At 46.1% G+C, this 21452-nt stretch overlaps 1 protein-coding gene and 1 pseudogene across 3 annotated transcripts in view; one reads left to right on the forward strand and one right to left on the reverse strand.

The window, feature by feature from the left end:
- LOC121281272 (discoidin domain-containing receptor 2-like) overlaps positions 1-3486 on the forward strand; it is a 128818-nt gene extending 125332 nt beyond the window's left edge. For all 3 annotated transcript variants that reach the window (XM_041194128.1, XM_041194130.1, XM_041194127.1), the window contains exons 16-17: positions 1548-1697; positions 2284-3486. In XM_041194128.1, the coding sequence (XP_041050062.1) occupies positions 1548-1697; positions 2284-2424 (291 nt within the window). In that variant the 3' untranslated portion in view covers positions 2425-3486. The remainder of the gene's footprint in view (positions 1-1547; positions 1698-2283) is intronic.
- A 14011-nt stretch (positions 3487-17497) lies between these two features.
- On the reverse strand, positions 17498-18480 carry LOC121281495 (annotated as a pseudogene).
- Positions 18481-21452: the final 2972 nt, after the last annotated feature.

The following is a 21452-nucleotide window of genomic DNA, read 5'->3' on the forward strand; positions in this document are numbered from 1 at the left end:
ATACCAGGTCTAGTATAGCCTGCTCCCAGGTTGGCTCCAAAACATACTGTTCTAAGAAACTATCCTGAAAACATTCAATGCACTGTTCATCTAGGGTATCTTTGTCCACCTGACTTTTCCAGTTTATATGTAAATTAAAATCTCCAATGATTATCACCGTACCTTTCTGACAAGCTCTAATTACTTCTTCCTTTATGTTCCACCCCACCATGAGGTTACTGTTAGGGGGCTTGTATCCAACTCCCACAAGTGACTTCTTGCCTTTACGATTTCTCATCTCTACCCAAAGCGTTTCCTGGCTTCCTGAACTTAGGTCATCCATCTCTATTGTGCTAATACCATCACTAACTAACAGAGCCACCCCTCCACCTTTTCCTCGCTTCCTGTTCTTCCAAATATCCTGTACCCTTCTATATTCAGGTCCTAATCCATGTCCCCCTACAGCCATGTCTCCATAATGGCTTTGAAATGGTAATTATTTATTTCCACGTGCGCTCTCAGTTCATCTGTTTTGTTTCAAATGTTACATGCATTCAGAAACAGAGCTTTTAGTTTTATCCTTTTATTCTTTTTATAACCTCTAGTTTCATCTGTTGATTTACTGTTAGATTTGTACTCTCTATCCCTTCCTGTCACAGTCTTTTTTCATTTCCCATAATACTTGCGACTTGTCTCTGCTCTTTGATATATCAGGTCTTCTCAAATTTGATCCCTTGCCCCAACTATTTAGTTTAAAACCCTCTACTTCCCTAGTTATGCGGCTCGCAAAACACTGGTCCCAGCATGGTTCGGTTGTAGACCATGCCAACGGTACAGATCCCACTTTCCCCAGTACTGGTGCCAGTACTGGTCCTCACAAACCGGAACCCACTTCTCCCACATGAGTCTTTGAGCCACACATTCATCTTCCTAATCTGATTTGTCCCATGCCAAATGGTCAAAAGCTTGGTCAAAGAGTTGGCTTTTAAGGAGAAGAAAGAGATACAAAGAGACATAGAGGGGAAAGGAGATTTCGAGAGGGAATTCCAGAGCTTGGGGCCCAGTTAATTGAAGGTATGGCTGCCAATAGTGGAGCGATGGAAATTGGGGGATGCGCAGGAGGCTAGAATTGGAGGAACATAGAGATCCTGGGGCTTTGTTGGGTTGGAGAAGGCTGTAGAGATAGGAAGAGATGAGGCCGTGGAGGGATTTGAAAACGGATGATTATTTTAAGTTTGAGGCGTTGCCTGACTGGGAGCCAATGTAGGTCAGCAAGCACAGGATTGATGGTTGAATGGGTTTTGATGCAAGATAGTATATGGGCAGCAGAGTTTTGGATGAGTTGAAGTTTATGGAGGGTGGAAGATGAGAAGCTGGACAGGAGAGCATGGGTATAGTTAAGTACAGAGGTAAGGAAAAGAATGAATAAGGGTTTCAGCTGCAGGTGTGTGTGTGTGTATGTGTTTGAGCGTGTGTATGTGTGTGGTGACGAGGATGGAGGTTTGTATGGGAAATAATGTCTTGCACATTGGTGGGACTGACTCTAAGCTAACTGCATATCGTTGCAGGGAAAATTCACCACAGCCAGCGATGTCTGGGCCTTTGGAGTAACTATGTGGGAGATGTTCACCTTCTGTAAGGAACAGCCTTACTCTCTGCAGTCTGACGAGCAGATTATTGAAAATACAGGAGAATTTTTCCGAAATCAGGGGCGGCAGGTAAGGAAAACTAGGGACATTGTTGGATACTGGGGTGCTCTTTGAATTTGCCTATCTTTGAAAAAAGAAAAAAACCTTTGATTTCATTCGAGCCTTTCACACTCTCAGGTCATCCTGAGTGCTTTGCAGCCAATGAAGTACTTTTAAAATGTAGTGAACGTTGTCAAAAAACAATGGGGCAACTTATTTACACAGCAACCTCCCACAAACGGTAGTGTGATAAAGACCAGATTATCTGATTTAGTAATGTTGGTCGAGGGATAAAAATTGGCCAGGACACGGGGAGAATTCCTTGGCTCTTGAAAGAGTGCCATGGGATCTTATACACCCAGTTGAGTGGGCAGACAGGGACTCGGTTTAAACTTCTCAGCCAATAACCGGCACCTCTGACAGTGCAGCACTGCCTCAGTGCTACACTGGTTACCTGATATGCAACTCCTTCCCCCCCACCACTTCCCCCTCACAGTTGAAACCGCAATTGATACTAACTTAGAGTGGGTGGTCACTGTGTCAGGTGCTGTGAGGCAGGGAATCTTGGGCCACTGTGCATTTCTTATGATTCTGTTGCCCCTTTCTCTCTCTACAGGTCTACCTGTCACAGCCAACTGTGTGTCCGAAACAGATCTTTGATGTAATGGTCAGCTGCTGGAGTAGAGACATCAAGGACAGACCTAGCTTTGAGCAAATCCACCACTTCCTCCAGCAGCAGTTAGTCAATGCAGCCTAGCGTTTACACATTGGGATGGACCTTTGTCTTCTTGCTGATGTGATGGTTGCTGCCATCATGCCATGCTTCTGTACGCCAATGAACGACTCAGCCTCTTGGCCTTCCCGCCATCTCTGCAGCAGGATTGGCCCATGGTGACTGCTCATGTGATGAGTGCATTTTTCTGCACACTCCCGCCTCATGCCTCTCCAATGACATCACTTCCTGGCAATCAGGTTGTCCACTGACCTGTGATAGCCCTCTCTGTGGGGAACGAGTGTCAGGGACAGCAAACGACTGCACAATGGGGCGGTTTCCAATGCTCTGAGAATGCAGGAGAGGCTTAGGCTGGGAGAGCCTATGGTAGGCCGAGACTTGAATTCCCAGAGACGTGCACAAGGCCAAAGCTTGAATACACAAGACTACTTTACTCTATCATTCCTTGTGGCGATTACAAGCACTGCTTTCTTTGTTTTGTCGTTGCTTCCTCACACTGGAGTTACAACCAAGCTCAACACTAACAAGTGGGTAGAGAAGCCCATAGGGGAGGGGGGGTGACTTAGCTGTTGCTAGTAACCTACACCTCAGAATGTAGACACTACCCCAGTAACTCTGAGGAGATTTCGGTCAGCAGAAAGGAGAGCAACACTGTGCTGTGGTCACTGGTTTTTTAAAAAGTTAGAATGGTTTGTACTTTAAATGCGATGGACTGCTTTGCAATGAATAGTGAGCTAGTCCCCCAGGAGCTGAGTGCTGCTGAACTATCTCCCTGACTGACCAACGCTCTGCCCTAACATTTGATGCATATTGCATCTGCACTGATGTCACATTCTGTCAGCACTGGTGGGTTAAGGTGAGGGGTTGTCACAGGCTCCTGCGCACACCAGAATTCCTTTCTGTGTGGAAGCTCATCAGGGAGCTGCACAGAGAGAATTTTATTATTAGGAGCTCATCATTTCATTAAGTCCTGTTCCCCAAAGAACATCCAACAGTCCTATACATGGGTGGGGGCAAACACTTGAGTGTGGGTCTGGTGGGAGCATTCAGTACTTGGTTAGGGGGAGAGGGGTGTCTGTTAGGAGACAAAGGGGAGGGGCCCGGGTGTCCGGTACAGTGCGGGGGATGGGGGCCAGGTGTCTGATATGGGTGTGGGGTGGTTTGAGGAGGGGATTGGGTGTTTGGCATGGGGGCCAGGTGCTTACGGAGAGGAGGGGGCCGAGTCTTTGTACAAGGGGAGGGAGCCGGATGTTTGTATGGGGCAGGGTAGCTGGGTGTTTTTATAAAGATGAGGGGGCCAGGGGTTGGGGGCTGGGTGTTTATGGGGGTTGAGGGCTGGGTATTTACGGGGCGTGGGGGCTAGGTGTTTACGGGGGGAAGAGGCTGGGTATTTTCTGTGGGGTGGGGGCTGGGTGTTTGTACGGGGATATGGGTGGAGAATTGGTCAGGCCTTGGGGGGTGTAATAGGGGGCCTGGGTGAGCACAGGCTGGTGAAAGACCATGTGTGGCTGTAGGGAGGGGGATGGGCCCAATGGTGTGGGACAGATGGAGCAGTGAAGCACTGAGGGCAGTTTGGGGTTTAGCGTGGAGGGGGTTGGGATTCAGTGGGGAGGGTTAGGGTTCAGTGGAGGCTTGTTCAGGTCCAGTGTTGTGGGGGTGTTGAAAGTTTAGTGTGTTGGGGATCAGTGTGGGGGGTGTGGTTGGGTTCTGTAAGAGGCGTATTTGGAGGTTCACTGCAATTTTCGGGGGAGACTAGCTCAGAATGTAATCTTGTTAGTGAAATGGGGTACAGGGGAGCGGCACAATACTGGGTAAGGGTGAGCTCTGGGGAAGGGACTGCAATGAACAGAACATTTATGTTTATTGCCTGAGAAACAAGCTCACCTTTTCATTGAAATTAATTTTAATCCTTTCTGAATTTTAATCGTCTCTGAATTTCTCTCAGTATGTGGGTCTATTTTAACTGTTGTCTCACGGACTGGGGTGGGCTCTCACCCCTCCCAGTTCTCAGTGAAACACCATGCGAACGTGGACCCGGTGAGTTTCTGTGGAGGAGTCGGTGACTGTGGGAACCAACCACAGAGTTTGAACTGTGGGTTCCAATTTGTCCAGTAATATTTGGGGACATTGTTTTTGGCATTGGCATTGTTGGGGACAATTCCTACAGAATTCTCATTGCCTCTGATCTCTGACTCAAATAAAATAAAATTTAGTTTTCATCAAATCTGTGCAAGCAGTGACTTTGTTCTCCATATTCAGGAATACACAAATGGGTTATCTGAAAACTCGGCTTGCCCATGGGCTAGGTTAGCCAAGAATTTAAAAAATAATCTCCAGGAAACTGCAGTGAGCAACCCAGGAGCAAAGTCATATAGGCAGTTAAAAATTGTTTTTCTAAAAACACAATATTTGAATACTTTTGTTTGGTAGGTTATTGGATATAAAGGAAATGTTTGACAGTCTAGTGTCATTTTTGGAGTGTCTGAGAGAAGGCTGGGGGGGACTGTGAAGATGGACATGTCAGATGGCCAAAGACAGGAAAGTTGGAGGCAGAAGTCAATCTATAACATCTGCAGGAATATGTCCAACCAAAGTTGGTAACTCTACTGAGGCCATGCCTGCCTGTAATACTGAAACACGAAACATCGTCCTGTCTGAGGTCAGTGATCCCATCTGGATGGTACAGTGCTACAGCAGCTAGTATCCCAAGATGGGATGATAGAGAAGCTGGTTGGAGGTGTGGGTATGATCCTCATGGGAGACAGGAGTGGGTCTGTGGTGTGGTACAGGCACTGTGTGAGAGAGGGCCCCATTCCTTGTGACTTCTGGTCAGCACAAATAGGCATAGACTCATCAAATCTTACAACACAGAAGGAGGTCATTTGGCCCATTGTGCTTCTTTGATAGAATCATTCAATTAATCCCACTGCCCTGTTCTTTCCCCATAGCTCAGCAAAATTTTCCCTCACATGTATTTCCCCCGACACCCATTTCTGTCCCTTCTCCCTCCGCCCCCCCCCCCCCCCCCCAACCCCCTCTTCCACCAGCAGCTGGTGGAATTTAAATTGAATTAATAAATAATGGAATTGAAAAGCTAGTCTCAGTACTGATGACCATGACAACTGTCATCGATTGATGTAAATCTACCATCCTTACCCAGTCTGGCCTACGTGTGATTCTACACTCTCAGCAATGTGGCCGACCGTTAACTGCCCTCCACAATGACCTGGAAAGTCATTCAGTTGAAGGACATTTGCAGCGACACCCACCTCCCATGAAAGAATAAAAGAAAGCCCAGAGAAGAAAATTCTGAAGTGATCTTGCTGTTAATTGCTGCAGAATTGCCTGCAACGCCTGGAATTCCCAGTCACCTACTGTTGCCACTCCTCAGGAGATGTTGTGGGGGGGGTATTGCAAATGTGTGTGCACACCCTACTCCTGCTGTGGTAACAGTGCAGGGAGGTCATACAGTGAGGTACTGACCTGGTTTAACAGTACAGGGGGTGATCTAGATGCTGGTTGGCACTAGTCTTGTTGATGTTGAGGAGGGGATAATGACCTGGGCCGATAGTGACGAGGGGGCAGTGATAGTGACGAGCCAGATGACCATGAGTTCAGGACGGAGACGATAGTCACCCGCCCGTAGGCCGGACATTGGTACTCTGAATCAGCGGGGAGCCTTGGGAATAGAGGGGCCGCTAATACCGAGGTAAGAGAAACCTGAGATAGGACACACGCTGGGGAAATCATAAACACCCGGGAGAATAACTATCCAGGAAAATAAACTCCGGCGTTAGGAATGAAGCGGATAACAGTGGCCGAGGTTATAAACACCCGGGGAACAGAGGGTCAGGAATAAATAACCGGGAAATAGGGCCTGAGATTACACCTGGGAAATAGAGCCTGAGATTATAAATACCCGGGAAATAGAGCCTGAGATTATAAATACCCGGGAAATAGGTCCTGAGATTATAAATACCCGGGAAATAGTGCCTGGGATTATACCTGGGAAATAGAGCCTGAGATTATAAATACCCGGGAAATAGAGCCTGAGATTATAAATACCCGGGAAATAGTGCCTGAGATTATAAATACCCGGGAAATAGAGCCTGAGATTATAAATACCCGGGAAATAGGTCCTGAGATTATACCTGGGAAATAGTGCCTGAGATTATACCTGGGAAATAGAGCCTGAGATTATAAATACCCGGGAAATAGAGCCTGAGATTATAAATACCCGGGAAATAGGTCCTGAGATTATACCTGGGAAATAGTGCCTGAGATTATACCTGGGAAATAGAGCCTGAGATTATAAATACCCGGGAAATAGGTCCTGAGATTATACCTGGGAAATAGTGCCTGAGATTATACCTGGGAAATAGAGCCTGAGATTATAAATACCCGGGAAATAGGTCCTGAGATTATACCTGGGAAATAGTGCCTGAGATTATACCTGGGAAATAGAGCCTGAGATTATAAATACCCGGGAAATAGAGCCTGAGATTATAAATACCCGGGAAATAGGTCCTGAGATTATAAATACCCGGGAAATAGTGCCTGGGATTATACCTGGGAAATAGAGCCTGAGATTATAAATACCCGGGAAATAGAGCCTGAGATTATAAATACCCGGGAAATAGGTCCTGAGATTATAAATACCCGGGAAATAGTGCCTGGGATTATACCTGGGAAATAGAGCCTGAGATTATAAATACCCGGGAAATAGAGCCTGAGATTATAAATACCCGGGAAATAGAGCCTGAGATTATAAATACCCGGGAAATAGGTCCTGAGATTATAAATACCCGGGAAATAGTGCCTGGGATTATACCTGGGAAATAGTGCCTGAGATTATAAATACCCGGGAAATAGAGCCTGAGATTATAAATACCCGGGAAATAGGTCCTGAGATTAGATATACCCGGGAAATAGTGCCTGGGATTATACCTGGGAAATAGAGCCTGAGATTATAAATACCCGGGAAATAGAGCCTGAGATTATAAATACCCGGGAAATAGAGCCTGAGATTATAAATACCCGGGAAATAGGTCCTGAGATTAGATATACCCGGGAAATAGTGCCTGGGATTATACCTGGGAAATAGAGCCTGAGATTATAAATACCCGGGAAATAGAGCCTGAGATTATAAATACCCGGGAAATAGAGCCTGAGATTATAAATACCCGGGAAATAGAGCCTGAGATTATAAATACCCGGGAAATAGAGCCTGAGATTAGATATACCCGGGAAATAGTGCCTGGGATTATACCTGGGAAATAGAGCCTGAGATTATAAATACCCGGGAAATAGAGCCTGAGATTATAAATACCCGGGAAATAGGGCCTGAGATTATAAATACCCGGGAAATAGGGCCTGAGATTATAAATACCCGGGAAATAGGGCCTGAGATTATAAATACCCGGGAAATAGGGCCTGAGATTATAAATGCCCGCGAAATAGGGCCTGAGATTACAAATACTCGGGTAACAGGGCCTGGGATTATAAATACCCGGGAAATAGAGCCTGAGATTATAAATACCCGGGAAATAGGGCCTGAGATTATAAATACCCGGGAAATAGGGCCTGAGATTATAAATGCCCGCGAAATAGGGCCTGAGATTACAAATACTCGGGTAACAGGGCCTGGGATTATAAATACCCGGGAAATAGAGCCTGAGATTACAAATACCCGGGTAACAGGGCCTGGGATTATAAATAACCTGGAAATAGGACCTGGGACTATATCTGGGAAATAGGGCCTGGGATTATAAATACCCGGGAAATAGAGCCTGAGATTAAAATTACCAGGAAATAGGGCCTGGGACTATTCCTGGGAAATAGGGCCTGGGATTATAAATACCTGGGAAATAGGGCCTGAGATTATAAATACCAAGGAAATAGGACCTGGTATTATACCAGGAAAATAGGGCCTGGGATTATAACTACCAGGGAAATAGGGCCTGGAATTATACCTGGGAAATAGGGCCTGGGATTATACCTGAGAAATAAGGCCTGAGATTATAATTACCCAGGAAATAGGGCCTGGGATTATACCTGGGAAATAGGGCCTGAGATAAATACCCGGGAAATAGGGCCTGAGATTATAAATACCCAGGTAACAGGGCCTGCGGTTATAAATACCCGGGTAACGGGGCCTGGGATTATAAATAACCTGGAAATAGGGCCTGGGATTATAAATACCTGGGAAATAGGGCCTGGGTTTATACCCAGGAAATAGGGCCTGAGATTATAAATACCCGGGAAATAGGGCCTGGGACTATTCCTGGGAAATAGGGCCTGGGATTATAAATACCTGGGAAATAGGGCCTGAGATTATAAATACCAAGGAAATAGGACCTGGTATTATACCTGGAAAATAGGGCCTGGGATTATAACTACCAGGGAAATAGGGCCTGGAATTATACCTGGGAAATAGGGCCTGGGATTATACCTGGGAAATAAGGCCTGAGATTATAATTACCCAGGAAATAGGGCCTGGGAATATACCTGGGAAATAGGGCCTGAGATTATAAATACCCAGGAAATAGGGCCTGAGATTGTAAATACCCGGGAAATAGAGTCTGAGATTATAAATACCCGTGAAATAGGGCCTGAGATTTTAAATACCCAGGAAATAGGGCCTGAGATTATAAATACCCAGGAAATAGGGCCTGAGATTTTAAATACCCAGGAAATAGGGCCTGAGATTATAAATACCCGTGAAATAGGGCCTGAGATTTTAAATACCCAGGAAATAGGGCCTGAGATTTTAAATACCCAGGAAATAGGGCCTGAGATTACAAATACCCGGGAAATAGAGCCTGAGATTATAATTACCCGGGAAATAGAGCCTGAGATTATAATTACCCGGGAAATAGGGCCTGAGATTACAAATACCCGGGTAACAGGGCCTGGGATTATAAATAACCTGGAAATAGGACCTGGGACTATATCTGGGAAATAGGGCCTGGGATTATAAATACCCAGGTAATAGGCCCTGGAATTATACCTGGGAAATAGGGCCTTGGATTATAAATGCCAGGGAAATAGGGCCTGGGATTATACCTGGGAAATAGGGCCTTGGATTATAAATGCCAGGGAAATAGGGCCTGGGAATATACCTGGGAAATAGGGCCTGAGGTTATAATTACTGGGAAATAGGGCATGAGATTATAACTACCTGGGAAATAGGGCCTGATATTATAAATACCCAGGAAATAGGGCCTGGGATTATATCTGGGAAATAGGGCCTGAGATTATGAATACCTGGGAAATAGGACCTGGGATTATGAATGCCCAGGAAATGGGGCCTGGGGTTATAAATACTCGGGAAATAGTGCCTGGGATTATACCTGGGAAATAAGGCCTGCGATTATACCTAGGAAATAGGGCCTAAGATTATAAATACCCGGGAAATAGGTCCTGAGATTAGATATACCCGGGAAATAGTGCCTGGGATTATACCGGGAAAATAGGGCCTGAGATTATAAATACCCGGGAAATAGGGCCTGAGATTATAAATACCTGGGAAATAGTGCCTGGGATTATACCCGGGAAATACAGCCTGCGATTATACCTGGGAAATAGGGCCTGAGATTATAAATACCCTGGAAATAGGGCCTGAGATTATAAATACTTGGGAAATAGTGCCTGGGATTATACCCGGGAAATACAGCCTGCGATTATAAATACCCAGGAAATATGGCCTGCGATTATACCTGGGAAATAGGGCCTACGGTTATAAATACCTGAGAAATAGGGCCTGGGATTAGAGATACCCGGGAAATAGGGCCTGGGATTATACCTGGGAAATAGGGCCTGAGATTATAAATACCTGGGAAATAGGGCCTGAGATTATAAATACCCAGGTAACAGGGCCTGCGATTATAAATACCTGGGTAACAGGGCCTGGGATTATAAAATAGGGCCTGGGATTATAAATACCCAGGAAATAGGGCCTGGGTTTATACCCAGGAAATAGGGCCTGAGATTATAAATACCTGGGAAATAGGGCCTGGGACTATTCCTGGAAAATAGGGCCTGGGATTATAAATACCTGGGAAATAGGGCCTGAGATTATAAATACCAAGGAAATAGGACCTGGTATTATACCTGGAAAATAGGGCCTGGGATTATAACTACCAGGGAAATAGGGCCTGGAATTATACCTGGGAAATAGGGCCTGGAATTATACCTGGGAAATAGGGCCTGGGATTATACCTGGGAAATAAAGCCTGAAATTATAGATAGCAGGGAAATAGGGCCTGAGATTATAGATACCCGGGAAATAGGGCCTGAGATTATAGATACCCGGGAAATAGGGCCTGAGATTATAATTATCGGGAAATAGGGCCTGAGATTATAAATACCTGGGAAATAGGGCCTGGGAATATACCTGGGAAATATGGCCTGCATTTATAAATACCCAGGAAATAGGGCCTAGGATTATACCTGGGAAATAGGGCCTGTGATTATAAATACCTGGGAAATAGGGCCTGGGATTATACCTGGGAAATAGGACCTGGGATTATAAATACCCGGGAGGATATGAGACAATATGATATCCAGTATTATAATTGTCTGGAACAACAGGCTCCATGGTTATAAAGACCTAGGTGAATATGAATTTGAGGGATTATAATCCCTGAGAGTCTAGGGACCTGAATGGTTATAAATGCCCAAGCTAAAAATGAGCAGAATATTTCTAATTTCTGAGTGAGCAGGGATTTGACTGAGTGTCCAACAGGAAAGAGAGAAAGTCAACAGGAGATTGAGAGATGAGGGCAGATTTCAGAAAGATGGAGCGAGTGCTGAGATGTGGTGGGGGCAGAATTGGACATACAATAAAAAGGGTAGGATAAACTAAAACTTGGAAAATAACAAAAAGATACTTAAAAAATGGCAGCTAGTTACTGAAAAATTACTTTAAGTACCAACTACTAAAAACTTAAAAAAAAATTTGTACATTCCAGTCCCAGGAAAACACCAGGAATGCCACCGCAGCACCCCCTCCCCCTCCAACCCTACCAAAAAAGAACTGTGTAATGTTATAGAACAAGTGCATGCTAATAATAACAAACAATTTCTTGTAGCTTTCAGACGTAATTGATAAATAAATGAATTTAGAGACCAATAAAAATCAGGAAGAGTGCCCTTGAGGAGTGGAGAAATAATAATGGTGCAAAAAGCCAAGGTCCACTAATATTTGAAGAAGGTATGAGGAAAACATCAGCATCAGCCTGTTTCTGTGCAGTAAAATTATTTTTAATCCATGAGGGTGTGAGGAGACCTTGGTGAACAGGGCACAATTTCAAAATTTGCAAGTGATCTGCAACTTGGAACTATTGTGAACCATGAGGAACATAGTGTAGAACTATAACAGCACATAGATGGGTAGAATTGGTGGACAAGTGGCAGATGGAATTTAATGCAGAAAAGTATGAAGTGGTTCAATTTGATAGGAAGAACGAGGAGAGTCAGTAGTTAATATAAAGGATACAATTCCAAAGGGGGTCCAGGAGCAGAGGGACCTAGGCGTAGAGGTGCACAAATCATTGAAGGTGGCAGGACAGTTTGAGACAGCAGCTAATAAAGTAAACAACAACCTGGACTTTTATCAATTGGGGAATAGAGCAAAAAGCAAGGTGGTTACGTTAGCCCTGTACTTAACACTGGTACCACCTCAACTGGATTATTCCGTCCAGTTCTGGGCACCAAACTTAGGGAAGATGTACAGCATGTGACTAGATAGGGTGCAGAAAAGATTCACAAGAATGGTTCCAGGGATGAGAAACTTCATTTTATGTAGATAGATTGGAGAAGTTGGGACTGTTTTCCTTGGAGAAGAGAAGGTTGAGAGGAGATTTGATAGAGGTTTCAAAATCATGAGGTGCCCAGAGAGAATAGATAGGGAGAAACTGTTCCCATTTGTGAAAGGATCAATACAACAGGGCCCAGATTTAAGGTAATTGGGAAAAGAAACAATGGCGACATGAGGAAAAACTATTTCACACAATGAGTAATTGGGGCCTGGAATGCACTGTTTGAGGTTGTGGTGGAGGGAGGTTCAATTGAGGCTATCAAAAGGGAATTGATATCTGAAAAGGAAACATTTGCAGGGCTTTGAGGAAAAGGAAAAGGCAGGGGTGTGACATTATTTGAATTGAAGCGGAGATGAGCAATGATTTCAAAAGGAAATTGGATGGGCAAATGAAGGAAGTAAACTTGCACAGCTCTGGGGATCGAGTGGAGGACTGACTGGATTGCTGTGCGGAGAATGGTATGGACTAGATGGACTGAATGGCCTCCTCTGCCATTATAATTCTATGAGGAAATAAGTTAAAAGATAAATATAACTAAGTGGGGGTATGAAGATAATATTCCACAAACACTGAAAGGAACCAAGGAATTTAACAGATACGATAGTTGTATACAACAGAGTTGCATAAAGCGATGTAGAATCTGTGAGAGGAACAGATTGTCAAGTTTTAAAAGATAATGAAGAAATTGACAGAGAACTTATTAAATACTTTACTAAAGAGGAGGCTATCAGAGAGGAGGTGGATCCAGAAGTGGGTGAGGAATATTATTGTGGGGACAAGGGCATCTTAGGTGTTAGTTAGGCTAAGGGACCACAAGATTAGTCCTTCAGAAGTAGAGGCACAGTTAAGTGGTGCACAGTTAAAGAATGGGGAGTGGGAATGAGTGATCATAGGAGTCCTCAAAGTTGAATTCAGACCCCATAAAGTCTCACACTTCAAGCCAACATATAATCACCTTCTGCTGATTACCATCTCCCTCAGCTGATGAATCAGTACACCTCCATGTTAAATACCACTTGGAGAAAACAATTAGGGGAGCAAGGGCACAAAATGTACTCTGGCATTAAGATTGGAAAATTGCCCTGGTATCTCCTGTGGACAAAAAGCAGGACAAATTGAGCCCAGCCAATTAGCGTCCTATCAGCCAGCTCTTAATCATCAACAAAGTGATGGAAGGTTTCGTCAACAGTGCTATCAAGTGCCACTTACACAACAATAACCTGCTTACCAATGCTCGGTTTGAGTTTTTCCAGGATTACTCAGCTCCTGACCTCATTGCAGCCTTGGTCCAAACATAGACAAAAGAGCTGAACTCAGGAGGTGAGCTGAGAGTCACTTCCTTGTCATCAAGACAGCATTTGACTGAGTGTCACATCAAGGAGCCCTAGCAAAACTGGAGTCAATGGGAATCGGGAAAAACTCTCCACTGGTTGGAGTCATACCTAGGACAAAGGAAGATGGTTGTGGTTGTTGGAGGTCAGTCATCTCAGCTGCAGGACATTACTGCAGGAGTTCCTCACGATCGTGTGCTAGGCCCAACCATTGTCAAATGCTTCATCAGTGACCTTCTCTCCATCATAAGGTCAAAAATGGAGATGTTCACTCATGATTACACAATGTTTAGCACCATTTGCAACTCCTCACATACTGATACTGCCCACATGCAGGAAGATCAACACACATTCAAGCTTGGGCTGATAAGTGGCAAGTAACATTCGTGACTCACAAGTGCTAGGCAGTGACTGAAAGACTAACTACCTCACCAGTCATTCAATAGCATTGCCATTGCTGAATCCTCAACCATCAGCATCCTGGATATCATCATGGACCAGAAATTTAATTGGACTCGTCGCTTAAATACAAGGTCTCACTGCGGTACAGGAATGTGGTGATGACAACTGTTCTGTACGTGTCGGAGATTAATCACACCAAGGCATCATTTCCTGCGTAGAAACCCCATTTATTACTTGTGCACAAGGGAGACAACACATTGAGAGAGCTACTGTACCGTCTCGTAGCAGAATACACGCAGACCTGTTAAAAGCATTTTTACAGCCAATCAGTAAATTTTGCACAAACCTATCCACTTATTTGTATAAGTTAACTGACCAATCCATGTTCCAGTAAATTTCCATTCCCCTCACAACAGATGTTATACTTATGCACATGCTTATCACCACCCTGATTACATTCGATCTGGGAAGGAAAAATATGGAATGTCTCAGGGCTCATCCTACAACTGTGGTCAGACAAGATGGTATTGTTCTCAAGGCTGCAGTATTTTTCTCTTAGGCCTAGGCATATAATTCAACTTCTCCATTAACCCTTTTAGCACTAAATGGGTTCCCTGCAGTTGGCTAGGCCACCATATTTCTCCACTTTTGTCCTACAAGACAATCCACCACTCTTAGCCAAGTTCTATGTATCTTAGCCACCAGGCTTCATCCTCAGTGGGGTCCTGATTCCTGAGGAGAGAGAGGGAATAGATAGCTGGCTTGCCACCAGGACTCTGGAGGTTCTGTAGTCGGCAGATAGAGCAGATGCAACAGAGGACGAGCTGGATAACAACATACAAAACAATGAGTAGGGCAAGACCTATGACAAGGTATTTGAGAAGGGTTTTAAATAGGTCCCCAAACCACCTACTGATATTAGGGAGCCACCCCCACCAGTCAAAGGATTTTTCCTGGGCAACTGCATGGAGGAGGTGCACTTGGTCCTGAATGAAATGTACATCAGTCTCAATCCCCTGGTCCTTGTTAACATATAAACAACATGTTTCATTAATAGCCGCACAGACTCCCCCTTGTGCTGCTAGCAGGAAGTCCAGGGCCATACGGTTCTGGAGGACAACTTTGGAAAGGGATTTAGCTTCCAACAGCAGACTCTGAATGGCGTCAACAGTCTTATTCTCAATAAGTTCCATTGTAGCGGAAATATTAATAATGGCCTTTTCCAGCTCTGAGACCCCTAGACTTAGGATGAGGGCCCAGACAAATTTGTGGAATCCAGTGTTACGGGTGACAAGCGGGTTCCAGGTCGATTGTTTATGACGCTTCACATGCCCTAGATGGTTGTGGAGAGAGTGGATGGTAAGGCGCTTGACCCCAAAATCCTCAGGGACAATATAGCCAATGATGCAGGTGCCCGCCCAATCGACAGTGAGGGTTTTGTACGCCCTGTTCCCACAAAGCCAGAATGAGCCTTTGCAGACAAGAGTAGGGTACCAAGAAGTGGAATTTTGGCAAAAGTTAAGCCACTTCCAGACAAAAGAAGAATTCGTCTGGGCATACCAGCAGATGCGGCAAGTCTGACTGAGCTGCAACGCTCGCAAGGCCAGGAAGTCGGGGCAACCGGACTGATTTTTGTAATTGCAAGGCACAGATTCTTCAGTGTAGTAGCCCTTAGGGGTCCAAATGGAGGTGGAATTATTTGTGGTGAGATTGTATGATCGTTGGTAATCACACCCACCCACATTAAAGTATGTGAGACTATCCTCAGATCTCGGGACCTGTGAAAGACACACCATCTCATTGGCCTTGCACTCTCAAAAGATGGTCATAGGACCAGACTGGTTGTGGAACCAAAATCGGCCCTCCTGGTAGTCATAATCAGCAAGGTAGGCACAGGAACCCAATGACAACTTGCCCACCCGAGTACTACCCTTGGTATAATTTCTTCTGACACATAGACAGGCTGGCCCCTTAACAACCACAAAGGTGGGCTTCTGTCTCCAAATGGGCATTCGATGAATGAGGACCCCTGTATTACCTAGGGGCCATGTGGAATCTATGGGGAAAGTCAGAAAATACATCTCTGAGGAGGAGGGGTTAACAGGAAAATGAGTACAAATCCAACATTTAGTTCGATTAATTTGAGAGGCTACGGCCTGCATTCGTTGAACCACAGAATTGGTAGTCCATGCACCGCAAGGACCACACAGGACAGGATCCAAATCGGAGCCAACATTCTGGCTCAGTTAAAGTTCCTGCACAAGACTTCCGTCTGAGGTCAGCGTCCGCTTGACGTGCGAGGTGTGGATCCACAAGGGTTGTCCTTCAACCTTCACGGCCGTATGGGTGGTGAGCAGGACTTGGAGAGGCCCCTCCCATCAAGGTTCCAAACTGTTCTTTCTCCTGAAGGTCTTTACGAGGACTAGGTCCCCAGGCTGGTATTGATGGCAGTCTTCAGTGATGGGCTTTTTCAGAGATTCTACTACCTGTGTATGCAAGCTTTTGAGAGAATTAGTAAGCGCTTTACAGTATATAATCATTCCCTCATCCATAGCGTGAATGTCCATTTCCCTAGCAGACAAAGGTGGGGCCACTGGGAGGCGCATAGGACGTCCCATTACAACTCAAAAGGGGAAAAGGAGGTGGTACAGTTAGGGTGAGAGCACATAGTCATGAGCGCCAAGGGTAGAGCTTCAGGCCATTTCAAACTGGTTTCTTCACATAATTTAGCTAGTTTGTTTTTCAGAATACCATTTTGTCTTTCCACCACCCCAGTAGGGGTGGTATGGGCAGGAAAGGTGATGGTTGCATTGTAAGGCCTTCAACAGTTCCTTTATCGCTTTAGCGATAAAATGAGGTCCATTATCACTTGATAAAACCTCTGGTATCCCGAACCTGGGTATGTATTCACGCAACAATAATTTTGCAACAATAACAGCATCATTTCGTCGGGTGGGATACGCCTCCACCAATCGCAAGAACAAACAAACTATAACTAAAACATAATTATATCCCATACATTTAGGCATTTGTATAAAGTCCATTTGTTTGTGTACAAACGGGCCCCATGGTTGGGGTTCCGTGCCAGTAGTCACTGTGGGCGTCTTGCCTGGGTTATGTCATTGACAAAGCAGACATTGTGAAGCTATTTTAGCTGCCATGGCAAAAAACCCAGGCACAAACCACATCTGCTGTGCCATTCTGTTCATCCCCCCTTTGCCCGCATGGATAAATGAATGTAACATGCAGGCAATCCAGGGCAGGAGTGAAGCAAGGGCAACAGCACGGCCATCAGAAGAAACCCAGAGGCCGTCAGAGCATTGTGCGCACGAGGCTTGAGTCCAACTGTTTTGTTCACGAGTAGATGCCTGTGACTGCAAGTGAATAAGATCAGTTAGACTAGCTACAGGAGAATGGGTTGCAGCTTGATAATGAAGGGGACCCACAGACCCAGTGAGACCAGCCGTGGCTGCACGGGCGGCACGGTCAGCCCTATCATTACCTTGAGAAACGAAATCATTGCCCTGTGTATGGGCAGAGCATTTAGTAACAGCAAGGGAGGAGGGGAGCCGTTAAAAGATTAGCGATGAGCTGCCCATAGCAGACAGGGGTTCCTGCTGATGTGAGAAATCCCCGGAGCTTCCAAAGTTGCCCAAAGTCATGTGTCACACCGAAAGCATATCGAGAGTCAGTGTAGATATTGGCCGATTGTTTGGCAGCAAATATGCAGGCTCGTATAAGGGCGAAAAGTTCTGCGGCTTGGGCAGAGCAGGACAGCAGAGGGGCGTGATGCTTCAATAACAGAGTAAGAGTCACAAGTAGCATCACCAGTAAGTAAATCACCACCTGGTGATCGAGTAGAGGAGCCATCGACAAAAAGAATGAGTTCGGGATTTAACAGAGGATGATTCTGCAGATCTGGGCGAGGTGGGGTGGAGTGCTGAACAATAGTGGAGCAATCATGAGGTTCGCCGTCTTCCTCCGTGGGTAACAGGATAGCGGGGTTGAGAGTGGTGCATTGTACAATAGTCAATGAGGGATTCCCTAAAAGGGCTGTTTCATAGTGGGTGACGCGGGCAGCGGTGAGGTGTTGGGTAGCCAAACGGTTAAGGAGAGCCACGACTGCATGGGGAACATGTAGAACAACAGGGTGCCCAAGGTTAAGGGATTGGGCGGCAATGACAGCGAGGTAGACTGCCGCAATGGATCGAAAACAGGAAGGATAACCGTGCAACAGGATCTAAGCAGGTACTGTAATAAGCAACTGGTCGCTGGGCATCCCCATGGGACTGGGTAAGCACCCCCTGTGGAAAGCTGCAATGTTTGTGAAAATAAAGGCGAAAAGGTTTAGCCTAATCTGGAAGGCCCGGGGCGGGGGCAGAAATAAGGGCCATCTTGAGAGCCGCGAAAGCAGCTTGGGAGTCCGATTCCCAAGTGAGGTCCTCAGGGGCAGAAGGGAGGGCAAGATCCTTCAAGGGCCTAGTGAGCTTCGTATAATTAGGGATCCACTGTCGACAATACCCCATCATGCCAAGAAAATAAGTCAGATCCTTTTTAGCGCAGTGGAGGGGAAGGTAGATAATGCTGTCGACACGGCGTTTGGATAGGAGTCGAGCGGGGCTGTCAAGAACATGGCCCAAATTTTCAACATGGGATCAGCAAAACTGCAACTTTTCACGGGAGGCTTTCTGGTCCTTATGGGCTAAGGCTTTCAAAAGGGTGAGGGAGTCGTCGAGACAAGTCTGCTCAGACGGAGAGCAAAGAAGCAACTCATCGACGTACTGGAGGAGAGTAGAACCTCTGGGGAAGGAGGCATCGGCAAGATTAGCCTACAGGGCACGGGAGAAAATGGTCGGGCTTTCTGTATACCCCTGGAACAACCAGGTCCATGTATACTGAGTACCGTAAGAGGTGAAGGCGAAGACAAACTGAGAGTCAGGGTGTATGGGTTTGGAGAAAAAGGCTCCACAGAGGTCAACAACAATATAACAAGTGGAGTTAGGGGGAACACAGGTAATTATGGTAGCCGGGTTGGCCACTACTGGATAGGCCGGGATCACACAAGCGTTTACCGCCCACAAGTCCTGGACAAAACGCCAAGTCTTCTTGCCTGGCTTCCGCACAGGGAGTATAGGAGTGTTGCAGGGGCTAACAGTGGGAACAACAACAACGGAGTTTAAAAGGTCTTGAAGGACAGGCTTTATGCTTCCATCGCTTAGGGATTCAGAGGGTATTGAGCTTTCTGAGGGAAGGGTTTAGAGGGATCCAGATGCACCCGAAAAGGTTCTGCTGATAATACTCGACCAACATCATTAGGACCCTTTGCCCACAAGGTATCAGGGATAGTTACCAAGGCATTGAGGGAACCAGTGGTTACACTGCCTAGAGCATGGCGCTGAAAATAAGCAGAATACTCAAAGGACATAGAGGGAAAAAAATTGGATAGCCTGATCATAGATATTCAGGTAGCCATTCATCAATTCCACAGATGATTGGGGATCTGTGCACTGAAGGCGGTACACCATAGGACCAAGGTCCCTGGCCTGATTTCCAACGGAGACACAGAGGGTAACATGAGGCGCAACATCCCGGGCATGAAAAAGTGGTAGGGCAGCTGGAGGAAGGGACACGGAGCCAGCAACTCCTTCAGGTCCGACGCAAAGGGAAGATATAGAAAGAACATAGCACTCACCCAGATGGCCTGTTACCTCACGGGCATACTGGTGATCCGAGCAGGCAGAGTAGTGCGCTGTACAGTGAAGATCCCAAATCCAGTGTTGCAGGGGCGGGTCGATGGCTATCGCAGCAGAAACACAGCGGTCAGTCAGAAGTCAGAGTAACACAGTCTTGCGATTATTGGATAAATCGCAATGTCCGAAATTCTACCACCAAACATGAGGATGGCACGAAATTTTTTCTTGTAGAAGGCCGATGACTGTGGAATAAGTAAACTCGGGAACTTGAAGAGTGATAGAGTTGTTAGAACAGTCTAAAGTGCAACCGAGTTTGCAGAGGAGATCACGACCCAAAAGATTGACTGGGCCGTCGGCCCCGAGGAGGAATCGATGGGATCCTTTTCTTCTGTTAGGTCAAAGGGCACTTCTTCAGAAATTGGTAGTGAAAGCGGTTGTCCTGAGACCCCAACGTCGGAAATGGAATCGCTAGAGGGGGTGACATCAGGAGTCTCGACAGGCTGAAGGGTAGAATAAGTCGCTCCAGTATCGATAAGGAAATTCAAGAGACGGCCATTTACAGACAAAGGGATAATGGGTTCCTCAAAGGTAATGAGAGGTAAAAAGGTGTGGCAACTCTATTGTGTCGCATCCCCAAATGGATTAGCTACCATGTAGGGGATCGTTTGAGGGGCAGGGGCCGGCACCTGCTGAGGTGCCGCTTGCGGCGGAGCTGCAGATGGCCAAGGGCAGGTACAGGCCCAATGACCCTCCTGGCCACAGTTAAAACAATTTAAGCGGCCACCCTGTTTTGGTCCCGCCTGGCAGCTTCTTCCTCTCCCTCGCTGTTGATTCCCCTTGGCTCCCAATTGTTGCCAATTAGGCTGCCACATATTCTGAGGCCACATAACAGGTTGAGTCTGACAATTATAAAAGTTGGGCAGCTGAGAGGCTAATTGAGGGGCAGCGTAAAATACAGGGGCCGGTACAAGTGCAGGTGCTGCGAGTGGAGCTGCGGGCGGAGGCGCGATGGGAGGAGTGGTCGCTGCTGTGGGTGGAGGTGTCGCTGCTGGTGCCGCTGAATCGTCTAACACTGGTGCCATTATTCCTTTCTTTGAGGGTTTCTGGCATCGGTTCAATTGGCGCTCACAATGTTAGAGGGTGCAAGTGATTTCTTGAAAATTTTCTTTACCTTCCCACCCAATACAAGTAAGGGTAAAGGCTTTCTCAAGATCAGGCTGCAATCGCTGTACAAGAGCATTATCAAGAGCCGGAACAGAATCCTGAGGATTAACACCAGAACATTTTACAAAAATAGAACGGAATTGTTCAACGTAATCACAAACATCCTCATCGGGTTTTTGCACTGAACTATGGATTTTGTGCCAATCAACTATGTCAGGGAAAGCCTTCCGCACAGCAGCACAAATGCGCTGCCAGAGTTGTGCCTCCTGATCCGCAGCAAGAGGGCCGGGTGGTGGCCACTCACAATTTTCCCGAGTTGGTCGCCAATCCTGGGTACCCAGACAAGTATCAAGAATCATATCTATATCATCACAATTGGTGTTATGACATTTGCGGGGAATTTCGAGTTTCTGTATAAACTTCTCAACTCCCTCTTTAGGGTCGGGGGTGGATTCAGCAATTGCTCGTAATTCGGAAGGTGTCCATGGACGGTAGACTTACATCTGACCTCCTGCAGGATTAGGGTATGCTCTCATTGGCATCTGTGTCGTGGCATTGGAGGACAAAGGGTCAGTTGAGAGGGCTGAGTCTGAGTCCCGACTCCGCTGGGAGCAGGATCGGGTTCGTACATCGGTAGTACT

The sequence above is a fragment of the Carcharodon carcharias genome, chromosome 8, assembly GCF_017639515.1.
Source record: "Carcharodon carcharias isolate sCarCar2 chromosome 8, sCarCar2.pri, whole genome shotgun sequence".
Lineage (NCBI taxonomy): Eukaryota > Metazoa > Chordata > Chondrichthyes > Lamniformes > Lamnidae > Carcharodon > Carcharodon carcharias.